Source organism: Mytilus californianus, unplaced genomic scaffold, assembly GCF_021869535.1.
Source record: "Mytilus californianus isolate M0D057914Y unplaced genomic scaffold, xbMytCali1.0.p SCAF_6, whole genome shotgun sequence".
Taxonomy (NCBI): domain Eukaryota; kingdom Metazoa; phylum Mollusca; class Bivalvia; order Mytilida; family Mytilidae; genus Mytilus; species Mytilus californianus.
The window spans coordinates 92,235,601-92,248,725 of NW_026262712.1; the positions used below are offsets into that span (position 1 = coordinate 92,235,601).

Below are 13,125 nucleotides of genomic sequence, written 5' to 3' on the forward strand. Positions count from 1 at the left end.
CTTTGTTGGAGCAGTTTCTGCGTTAGGAGCACACTCCTGTATATGAAGTCCGTATAGTGTGAACATGCACGAGCATAACGTATCAACTGAGATATGTAAACACCATACGAAGTGGCAGAGGGTATGTTAATGCTGAGAAATGAGAAATTGATAATTGGGAAGTTGAAATTGTCCCGTTTATCATAGATTTTCGTGTGAAGTCGTCCATCTGTGTCAATATTGAGGAAAAGATCAAGGTATGAAGCAGTCTTTCTAGTATCAGTAGTACCCTAATTTCACGTTCACTGGAATATATGAGATGTAAGTATTGGCTGAATTATGGGTTATTTAATGATAGGACATCATCAATATATCGGAAAGTAAAATTAAAGAATTTTGCAAGGTGCTTTTTCTTTTTGTCTTTTAGAAGGTTCTGAATGAATTCTGCTTCATACGAGTACAAAATTAAATCGGCCAGTAGGGGTGCACAATTAGTACCCATTGGAATACCGACTGTCTGTTGAAATATAAATCCTCCAAACTCAACAAATATATTGTCGATCAAAAAGTCCAACATTTTGATAATATCATCTTCAGTATATAAGCTATACTATCCGCAGCTTTTAAAGTTATTGGTTTTGTTCAGTTATATTTGGATAATTGGCTTTTCGTACACGTATTATATTTGCTCGACCTTAAACAACAAACTCCCGGTCGTATACAATAATCACTACAATACAATACCTTGTGATTCTAACAAAGGTTAACACTGATAAATTCAAGTGTCTAAAACAAAAATTCTATTTAAGTTATGTTTATCAAATTACTCCCAGGCACGGATCCAGCCATTTTGAAAAGGGGGGTTCCAATTCCCGGAACACCATGAAACGTTCACATAATAAGAAAAAAAGAAAAACGGAAAAGAACAGGAGGCCACATACCGGTGTATATTCTAGTTTGAATTTTTTACATTTTGCCATGTCGGGACCCTTTTATAGATTTCTTTGCGGTATGGGTTTTTGTGATTGTTGAAGGCCGTATGGTGTCCTATGATGGCTAACATCTACGTCATTTAGTCTTTTGTCGATAGTTGTCTCATTGTCCATCTGACTACATCTCCGTATTTTTAGATATCACATTTTAGCCAGCATAACAAAAGAAGATTCCGATTATAAAACTTTACCTTATTTTATCGAATCTCGTATTAGACTTAATAGTAATATGATGTCAAAACCAAGTGACAAAAATCATTTTGTTCCCAATTTGTGTAATTATAATCACAAGATAATCATACAATATATTTACTGTTTGGCTGATAAAACAATTCAAACTTTATGGTTCATATACACTATTACCAAGGGTACCCATATAGCCACCCCAAATTTGTTTCTCTGGCGGCAGGAATTTGAGGTTAGTTATTTTATTCTCATGAAAGAATTCCTCATTCTCTCATGGATTGTCACATTAAGTGGTTGTGTACATTTCATTGTCTATGATATCCTCTAAGCTGAATTTATAAATGTCTACATCAAATATCATTTTGACAAACTGAGCATAATCGTCACGCAATATTCTAACAGAAATCAGATTCACAATTACATCTAACTTTCCATCGCCGTCCACATCTCCGATAGCTCCTGGAAATATAAGTGTTGAATTTTGGAATCTAAGTGTTTCGTAGTTATAGTTCTAGAGAACTATATTAAGTTGCATTTAGGTTATATAATTCACAGAGCATATTTGTTTAAATAATTATGTGTTCATTTAAACATTTTTGTAAATAAATTTCATTTCAGCATCAAAATAATATTACAGTACACAATGTATAGTCAGATCCTTTCTAAATTTTAATATATACGAGTCAAAGAAGATGTGTGGTATACGGCAACGACACAGCACCTAACAAAATAAAAAAAAAACAGACCTCAACATACGGTCTGCAACACTAGATTTGTGTCTATACAATTGTTTTCAAAATGTATTTTATAAAGAACTAGAAGAAAATAACCTTCAAGAGATCACGTAAATAATGCTGGGCATAATTCCTTTGAACCTTTTTTTTTTTCTTTTTTTTTTTTGCATTTAACAACTATCGGAAAATATTTTATATATGCAGAAAGAGATGGCCCAATATTAAAATGATAAATTTCTATTTTTATCTATTTCGGAATTAAAATGACTTAACTTCCGATGTTCTGTCCATCTTAGGTTATGCGGGTTATAGCAGTATGAAAAAAATAATAGCGGAGAAATTGCAAACTGATGTATCGCAAGTGTAAAATTAAAGTAACCCTTTCAAACGTGCGTCTAGAAGCGCTTTTCTAGATTTTCCTTCCCCAGGAACGCTCAAAACAAAAAGTTGGAAGGCCGGAGATGTATAAATCCTTGAGGGCTATATGGCATACATAGGTTTAGCTAGCTTTAAAACCAGGTTTAATCCACCATTTTCTACATTAGAAAATGCCTGTACCAAGTCAGGAATATGACAGTTGTTTTCCATTCGTTTGATATGTTGGAGTTTTGATTTTGCCAGTTGTTAAGAGACTTTCCGTTTTGAATTTTCCTTGGAGTTCAGTATTTTTGTTGTTTTACTTTTTATCACGTTTGTCTACATAACGTGAAATATCAGTCAGTGAGCACATTTGTATGCTTAATGATATTCATTAGGTAGCTGTCTCATTGACGTAAACCTGATAACTTCCTTTATTCTTAGTGTATTAATGCTTTCGAGTAATTTTACTTTTATGCTAAAAAATTGGTAATCTAAATTGACCTCATATTTACTTTAATAATCGAAAACAGGGTTTTTTTTAATCTTACATTATTTAACGTCGTTAAAAGTTCTTTTTCAGATTTGACATCGTTGGGTGCAACGGAGCTAATAGTAGTACAATAATGATTTAAAAAATAAAATCATGCCATACCCGTTGTCCATTCATCTGGTTGTACCATGATACACATTGCACCAGGAGCCTGACGTTTTCCTCTTGTCCATGGAACTTCCAACTCTGTCAGTGTATGGTTATCCCCAAACGTTTTTACAACTTTTTGTACTGACTTACGATCCTCGTCTGTCAATTTTGAAAGAAATCATTACTTAAGATCTTCAAGTACATTTAGTGTATTGACACCACGTGATGGTTCATCTGTCAAACACCCATTTGTCTTTCCAAGGCACCCTTTTCATATTGCTTCTCTCATTAATTTTTAGCGGTCTCGATCTGCTGTCAGTATTGTGGTCATTAGGATAAACAAACTTTTCAGCTGAATATTTTTTTAATTGGTATTGTTTACGTCTGAATATTTAGATGGTATAAAAATCACAAAATTGAAATGCTAAACGAAAAGTAGATCATATTCTATTATTTTGTCGTCCCTGATTTCCCAAATTAAAAATTCACGTACAACGTCTTCAAATTCGGAAAAGCAATTCCCCCTGAGAATTAATAATAAGCTTACTATAATAATGTTTTTCTGATCCTTTTCCCCACAACTTAATCGGCGCCTTCATTACTGTCCTGTCCATGGCAAACCACTCAGTTATCATCAAAGTCTGGTAAGATTTTTTTTTTTGGATTACGTACTAGTAAATGGGACATCAATGCACCATTATACTGATCTTGATATATTAATCCACCACTGCCCTTAAAAGTCCCTGTTCTTAGTCTAGCGCATGACAATAAAAAAAGTCGGTCGATATGCTCTGGTGTTTTTACGTTTTAGTTCTGTTGAACTTTGATTTCTTGAGTTTGACCAATATATATTTACTTGATGATTTTTTATTGTTTTGTTTACATGGAACTTCAAACCTATTTGCATGTATTTACTTACAACTCTTTGAGCTCCTGTGGCTCCGTGAATTGCTGCTTGGTGTAATGCGCCATCACCTTTACGACCTTGCATTCGGAAAAGAAATACATCCTTGTGATAACTACTAATTCTAGCCCAAGATCTGATGACACACCATATGTGTGACTGGTAGTATTCCATAATACGACACCATCATTTCCATCAATGACAATCACCTTTGAAAATGGTAACAAAATGTTTTTAAATTGACCAATATTGATCCAGTTTCTCTTAGGATACTGTAAGTTTAAGTATATTTTTTGTATAATGGTTTCGGATATCGGCAAATATGCATAAAACGTATGCTTACTTCTTAACATGTAGTCAGCAATCTTAAAAATCATCGAAAAAGGACTCAATAAAGATATTTCTAAAAATACAACACCAGCTGTTTATGAAAATTATGTTGTAAAAATAAAAATGGTGAAAATAACATTACTCATACCAAATTTTACTACAACAGATCGTATTCCGGCAATAAATATCTCTTCGCTGATGCTCGAGGGCGAAAAAGGAAACATTTCGTTCCATAAAACAACATGACCTTAATTATATTACATGACACTATATTGTTTTGAATTATAGAAACAAGTAGTCTAAAAAATAGAGCATGATTTTGATGTCAATAAATATTTCATTATATTCAAAATAGCATTGATGCATCACACTTTTTGTGATTTCGATAAAAAAAATTCCGATTGATGAAATTAACTTAACATATGATATAAAAATATTTGTATATAAACTTATTGTACATTAAACAGTTCTTTAAAATGTTTTCTGATGCTGCTATCTATAAACATAGCATTTTGTTGTAGAAATCGACCACTTCTGTATGTTTTTACTTCTTATAAGTGATCGAACGCATTTGACCTCCTATAGGAGATTATATTTACCCCATTTATAATAACCTTCTACTAAATAGAGATATTATACCGATCTCAACAGGAATAAGCATCCTTGTATAAACATTGAAATATGGGTGCGGAAACAATCAAAATTGCACGAAATTAAAATAAAATTCTATAAAAGATTTCCGAATTAGTCTTACATCAGTGCTATTGTAGACAAGCCAGGCTCCTCCACTCCAGTGTAACATAAAATCTAGTGTATCATCATCGTTTAAATATCCTGGAGCAGTGGAACTAAAATAAATGAAAAACGATATAATCTATGAACACATATAGTTAAATGGAGAAAATACTCGGGGAGCAATCAAAAACCATAATTCAAAGAATACATACAACACCATGGTCAAAAGAAAACGACAAAAGGACAAACAAATATCCACAAAACACTACATAGAAACTAAAATTGAGCAACACTAATCTCACCAAAAGTTGGGAGTAAACTTAGGTGCTGCGGAAGGGTCACTAGTTAAGGTTTCACTGGTGAGTCAACCATCATGTTGATCATGGCAAGTAAACATTCGGTAATGAATTGCATACAGTGATATCACAGTCGAGGATGAAAAACGAGATTAGAGTTACAAGTTGAATAGTTCCGTGGTCATCTGAGACACTTATATTTAATAACAAATCAACCAAATAATGATGTTTTCTATTAAACTTTCGTGGTTCAATAGCTTCATAGTAAGCAGCAATCGTCTATCAAGGAAATGCACTAGCATGTCGTTTTAATAATTAGGAGATAGATATTCCATTTGCAGGCGTTGCTGGAATGTTGCTTTACAGAAATACAGAAATAGAAAGTTCACAATTAGGAAATCGATATTTTCTCTTTTTGCGTGAATGTTAGTTCTCAACCATTCCTTATTGTCAATTACTAGATGTAAGTTAATATATGAAGCAGACTTTACTGTAGCTTTTATTTCAAGCTAAATGGGATAGATGCGAGCAAAGTATTCACCAAATATTGAATTATTCAGTGAGAGGATATAATGAAGTTGAAGGATAATGCTAGCTTCTTTTCAGTCTTCTGTAGAAACGCATATATGAAGTCTATCTCATAGAAATGAAGGAAAACTTGCCATTAAAGAAGCACAATTGGTTCCAATAGCAATGAACAGTTAGTTAGGAATACCGTTGATGATGATCAACTGATATGTCTCGGATTCTGCCAAGCTGTTTTCAAATAAATGTGGATTAACAAACTGATAAAAGCGGACATGGTTATGTTTTAGTATGGAAACCCCCTTAAATAATGCAGATAGAAAATACATGTGAAGACGATAGCTGTGTCAGCTGAATTTTCAATTATTGTAATGTAGCAAAAAAAAATCGGTGCTACAATGTCTCTTGATTAGAGAGAATAATCTTAAACAGTGAATACCTTGAAACAACTGAAGACTAAATACTTTCAACATGTACACACACATTTTAGATGAGCAGTACAAGAATAAAGTCATCCAGTTTGAAATTGTCAGCATCATTTATGATTTTAAAGGTTTATCATAAATTTCGATCTCCCTATGTTAACCTATGGATGTTAGTCAGACGATGTGTACCTGTAAGATTCTTTGCCCTCAAATTTGATCTTTCATAAAACATCCAATGTCTCTCCGTCAAAAAGAATCATTGTTCCGTCAAATGCCGACATAAGAATATCCTTTACTCCATCTTTATTTATATCTACAAGAACTGGAGGAACCATGACATCATTTTCTTCTGATCTGAAATATATATAGAATTTTTTTTATTTAACCTTAATGATCACCAAACGAGATACGAAAGATACCAAAGGGATATTCAAACTCATAAGTTTAAAACAAACTGACAATGCCATGGCAAAAAATGAAAAACGATCAAAAGTCAAACAGTTCATATAATTAACCTGTACAGTTCTACCTATTATTTGTTCGTATAATTTACCTGTACAGTTCGATTTCGCCTTTAAAATTAGGTTTCCTATATCCCCACCGTGTATACTGTCCTCCCACGGTTGGTGCTTTGTGACTATGGTCTAGATTGTTTACATATCTGTAGAAGTCTGGCACAGATATAGCAAGGAATAAACCTAAATAGAAAAAAACTTTGGTGTTGCAATAAATGAATAATACAGTATAGAATATCTAAGGCATTACTAAAGCTAAAAGGAGTAGAGGACCGTTTCACACATCAGCCAAGAAAGTATTATCAAATATTTAAACGTTAAACGTAACATAAAATTATTTATCGGCAATTTGTACATTTTCCCTTTGATCTTACTGCCTAATATTTTTCTATATCATGGACAGAACCTGTTTTATAACAAAAATGATGATTTCGATTTTGCTTTTGCTAACTTCCCTCTACTTAATAGTACCATATCCTCCACTCCATAAAATATTACGTTTACATATCTCGATTGATACGTTACGCGCGTGTATGTTCTCATTATACGGACTTTATGAACAGATGTGCTCTTAACGCAAAAACTCCTCAAGTTTTATTAGGAGTAAGAACGACTGAAATCGACAATTTTGTACCATCACGAATTGGTTCGTCGATTATATTATTTGTAACTCAACTCACAAGAAATGTATATTTTCGCAATTTTTGTTCTCGAAACATCAGAATACTCGTATGATATGCATTAATGAAAATAACCGATTGCGTCTTAATCCTTATCATCATTTGTTTGACTAGTCTAGATTCACATGGCGGGTGATGCATACAAAACAGTCGATGCACCCCATCTCCTCCCTCCATTTAGAATTCATGCGATTAGTTCAGGCTTTTCCCTTTTGTTTGTATGTTCATAATAGATCTACGAGATTTAAATAAAGGTAAACTACTGTTGCATCTTATAACTCTAATAAAAATGGCCCGTTATCCATTTGTTTTGTAGAAAATTATGAAACAGTTTTAGCATGCAGGATTTTCATTTAAATAAATGTTATGATTTCGTTTGTCAAACACAGGAGAAGGGGGAAAAAAATACTTTTATGTAAAGTTTTTAAGTGTATGAATACTACGAAGGTGCATAAATGAAAATAATGGTATGTCCATTTATTCATACCTCCAACTGTTTCCTCACCCCTGCCATACAAAATGTACATTGAACCACCCTTGCGCTGGTGTACAACCGGTGATATACACATTTCCTTATCCTCTGGCATGTCTAAATAACGACCCATTATTTGTCCTGTTGCTCCGTTTATCATTATCAGTCGTTCAGAATGGCGTTTATGAGTCTATAATACAACGTTTTTGTGAATAACAGGACTTATGGAGTAGACCATAATTTTGTTTTAGCCAAATCTGAAGAATGCAGTTTTAGTAGTATTTATAGAGTATGTTTTTAAATTTATATCAGCAGATATTTATGTTCCAAAATAGGAGACAATTGTTGAGATATTTCAAAGTTTTATAAAGCGCTATCCCCACTGACGTAGCAAAATATATATTCAGCAGGTCCTCAAGATTCCCTTTGAGCCAATATAATATGTGACTCAACATAAGTTTAGTTGGATATGGCAGCAAAATATGTTATAGGTTAGAAATGGAAAGTGTTTTGTATTTTCCTTTGTGAAACGTTTTGATAGACAAGCGAGATTTTGAATATTTGTGAAGATTTCCTGAAAAGCGAAAATAAAATGTTTCACTGTACTACCTAGTGCTTTTGTGCTTCTTATGGAATTTAAGTTGTTCAAACTTGAAATCTGCTAATATATGGATGACAATCACATTATTTGTTAGAAGATATTTAAAGGAAAAAGCCGACACTAAATTCACACTTGAATCAAAGGATATACAAAGAAATACAATATAATTTGTTTTTCGAGATGTGACAATGAGGACAAGTAACTCAATTTAATAATAGCACAAAATGAGGTTTCACATGACAAGAATGAAAAATAACAACGGAACTCGTGAAGCAGGAAAGTTTACAAAATGAAAATGATAAAAGTTTTTTTTAAATGTAGTAAATATTTAGAAATGTTACAAAGAGTTGCATCCTAAAATATTTGCGTACGTTGCTGCGTCCTCTTCTGTCTATGAACATTTGTACGAATTGATTCTGTTATCTTACCTCAGCAGGTATAATTGGATCTCCTCCGTGTAATATTACAAATTCATTGATACCATCATAGTTCATATCAGGTATGGGGGTTGTTGTATCTATATTCCAACCTAGTTTCAGGTTATCAGGGTAAGACACCTACAGTTTTACCTGAAACAAAATATACAAACATATTTGTTGAATGCCAAGAATCAGATTGAACTAGTGCTTGCAATATGAAATGGTCACTTAAGAAAACCCCTAGGTTTCCATGCTTAATTATTGAATTATGTTGTTGGGTTCACTCCCCTATCTCTTTGTATTGACATTTCCAACAGGCCTACACGCTTCCATGACACTTCTAACTAAGTAACGGTATAACTACAATGCTAATAAAGCTGTATTAAATCCGCTTAAAATAGCTCTTTGTTCAGTGCGTATTTATAAAGAATGCCATACTTGTTAGAATATAAACTTACTACTGCCGATCTATTCACTATCATTTTGGTTTAAAAAAAAGGTATTAACAAAAATACCGAACTCCAAGGTATATTAAAAACTCCATAAAAACTGACTAAATCAAACTTTAAACTATATCAACCAACGGAAAGAATGGAAAACAAATGTCATATTCCTCACATGGTACAGGCATTTTCCGAAGAAAATGGTGGGTTAAACCTGGTTTTATATCCAGCTAAACCTTCCACTTATATGACAATTGTTTATAATTCGTTCTATTGACAAATTTGGGTGAGCAACCCAAACAGACATAATTGGCAATGTGACGAAAATTGGGAAGGCTTCTGTCTGTTTTCGTCTATATCATAACACAGTTGAGTTGTGTTTCCAAAAAGTACTTAAGTCCTGTTTTAGGGTCAATTGCTCTAAGATCTGTCAGTCGTCCAGAAACAATGCAGTCATCTAATCCATCCTGATTGACATCAACGCCATGACAGTTCATTACAAAAATCTCTGAATATGTTTTTGTTTGCCACAGTAATTTTCCATCATAACCTCGTAACACAGCCCCTGCACATGGTGTTTGCATTCCTAAAATGCTTGTAAAATAGAATGATTACTTTTCCAAATGTAAGTATCATATCATAGACACAAGGACTAATTTATCAGGAATAACATACATTCTTTATTTTGCGCAAACCTACATACGTTAAAATGTATATTTTCGGTGGAGGACCCAGATTGGGTCGATGTCTTTGCAATGACTGTACACGATATCTTGAAATAGTACAAAAAGATAGACGCAATAGTAAAATAAACATGAATAAATACAAGTTAACAGTAAAACATGGGCATATACAATTGTGGTTGATTGATAAGTGGCTGCGTTACGTCCACTAGCAAATATTGCATGCAGGACAATACCACGTAAATGTGATACGAAAATACTTTGAAATGACACGATGAGGCAGGTTTTTCATGTGATATCTTACAAGCACATGTACAAGGATTTGTTACTCGAAAAAAATCTTTTGCCAGTAAAAGAAGATCTCGTCATGTGTGTGACCAAACTGATGCATTGTAGATTCCAGGATAATTTCAGTCGTTACCCTGAATCAGACTATACTTAGTGATACATAAGTAATAAATATTGGCAATTGAATTAACAGGTCTTACCATGTTTGGAACAAAATTGATCCATTGTAGATTCCAGAACCATTTCAGTAATATCTTTACCAATAGCCAACCCAGTGAGGACATCAAGTTATCCATCACCATCTACATCAACCAATCGGATGCAAGATTCTGAACCTGGAGAAAAAAACAACATTATCTATTTCATTTAAAAATCATAACTATATTCATATTTTCTTACTTTAATGTAATGTTAATCTTTTCAAATTTTACTCTGTTTTTTACTGGATTTGTATCAAAGAAACATAATTACTGATCATTTAAAATTAAAAATTTGAAATAAGGAACTACGAAATAAATTGGTTGGTATATAAGTTTTGAAAAGCTTTGTTTTCCTATACTAGTATTAAAATAGAACATCAATTGTCCTAAAATAGGTGATATCGGTGAATATTCAGTTGGCACTGGAACAAACTAATAAAAAAAAAAAAAAAAAAAACAACAATCTGTCGCTGTTCTTTAAGTCAATGAAAGCTAGCACAAAACAAAGACGGTGCCACTGGTCTATAAGAAGCATTCTCATCAAAATAATTTCGTTGCTGGTCTTTCATTTTTATAGGAACCAACATTTGTATGAAAAAATCACTATGTTCAAGAAAGGTACTTAACACTATCGTCAATATAACATGCATCAATCTTGTTCGAGGTATTAATGTGTTCAAGAATTTTTCAAGACATTATCATATTCATAGAACAAGTAGTAGTACACATGTTCTTTTTTTTAAATGTTCATTTCACATTTTAATCAATATGTCATGTTCTTCTTTATCAGAGTATTCATGATAATATCAGAAAATGTATAATAGGCTTGCATATAGAATACCAACAACAAGAAAATTGATTGATCTATAAAAACGATTATCTTTATTTTCTTAATGTGACCATGTATGTATACGGGTTATTCATCTTGTTTGTATCTTACCCCAATATGACAGCTTTAAATGCCAGGGTCTAGACTCTATTACAATTGAAGGCAGTAGTTGCTTTGGTATATATTTTTGTTTGAACGAACATGGAGTAAAGAATCCAGCCATATAACCAACTCCAAAGAACAAAAGTGACAGAGCTAGTATGACAGCACCTCTTGAAGGTGTACATATGGGATCTTGTTTTCTTGTTGACTGTCGAAAATCATATCCATGTCCGTGTCCATTTTTTAACTTGGTGTGTGTAAGTCCGATCTCTGCATCTTCAATTTTCGGACCTGTTTTATCTGTTTCTGTTCTCTGGTCGTCTCCAAAATCATCATCTTCGCTATCACTTCCCTAGGGAGGAGATGATTGTAATCTGAACTTCCATGTTTCCGTCCCCTTAAAGCAATGTTACAAACGATCAGTGTGAAAACTAAAACATCTGAGACAGTTTGGAAAGGACAAGGGGCGATAAGGGCCATTTTTGGCCCCATCCCCAAATTTCATTTAATTTGTCGTGTTGTAACTCTATACCACAGAACTGCTGAAAATGGTGACATTTTGGGTCTATCTCGTATATTATGTTGCCTATCAACCAGTATAATGGTGGAGATAAACTCATTGAATATGCAAAATATACAGCTTTTTATATTTGAAATCAAACCTGTTTAACATATAGTGAATTTTACACTTATACACTTTTAAATATAACACAGTGGAATGCACATTTCTTGGCAAAATCATTGTAATTTCTCCGTAGCAACAAATATTTGCCCATAGCAACGGCAATTTGCTTTCGATTTTACAAGATTTAACGTTTAATATGTTGCAACAAAAAGATAATTCAAGTTGCACATTGTAAAAAGTCACAAACTCCGAAGAAAATGTCAAGGATGAAAATCAATTCTGAAATATCAACAAACAAAAATACAGACAAAGAACAGTAGTTCTTCAAGAGAACGTGGTAACGAAATGAACTTCTAGAGTCCATTTGTGCAGTAAAAAATATACCATTGGCCTTACGGTGAAATTGCTGGTTATTATATTTTTTCATGAATTAATACCTGTGCACCTTATATATTCTTTTAATTATACCGGGTATTGATGATATTAACAGATTTTGTCTCTAGTGCTAGGTGGAGTCCTTTTGAGTTTTTTATGCCCCCGTTATGGGGTCTCACTAATTAGCGACAAGAAGAATAATTAAGCGACAATAATACTAATTTAGCGCTAAGAAATTTTAATATAAATTATCTAAAATAAATAAAGAAAGAAACATGCATTAAAGGGTGTTTTTTTTAAATATAAGTGTCATTACAGTCCTTATGTGAAGTAGGCAATGTTGACATTTTCATAATTCAAACCAAATTATTATCTTATAATTTGGTTTGAATTTTTAAATGCTATATATATATATATGCATGACACAAATTATTCTGTGAATTTTTATTTTAAAATATTGTAATATTTTTTTCACTAAAAATTCATTACAAAACTGTAGTGCTACTAAATAATACAAAATTGGAAACTTTATTAAACAACAAATAATCAGCTGAAATTAATTTGACTATTTTTTTCTTCTTCTCCTTAAAATTCTTCTAATATAGCTAGAAGTTGCTAATCAGTGAGACCCCCTGGGTTCGTTCGCACCCTATACGTTCGAACCCTATTTTTATTCAAATCCAGGTTGAATTATTAAATGTACATTTGTATTTTCAGATGTATATATCAAAATATTAATATGTTTATGAATGAAAATTCGTGAATAGTTTGGATAAAATAATTTTTT

General features: G+C 32.6%; 1 protein-coding gene across 1 annotated transcript; it reads right to left on the reverse strand.

Annotated features, from left to right (window-relative positions):
• Nucleotides 1-1,242: 1,242 nt before the first annotated feature.
• On the reverse strand, nucleotides 1,243-12,685 carry LOC127706663 (protein FAM234B-like). The gene is given in 13 exon segments (XM_052211319.1): nucleotides 1,243-1,616; nucleotides 2,904-3,058; nucleotides 3,438-3,562; nucleotides 3,811-3,926; nucleotides 3,929-4,004; nucleotides 4,880-4,973; nucleotides 6,296-6,460; nucleotides 6,660-6,804; nucleotides 7,789-7,963; nucleotides 8,803-8,931; nucleotides 9,602-9,822; nucleotides 10,408-10,542; nucleotides 12,655-12,685. Coding segments are annotated over 13 exon segments (1,872 nt in total). The 3' UTR covers nucleotides 1,243-1,311.
• Nucleotides 12,686-13,125: the final 440 nt, after the last annotated feature.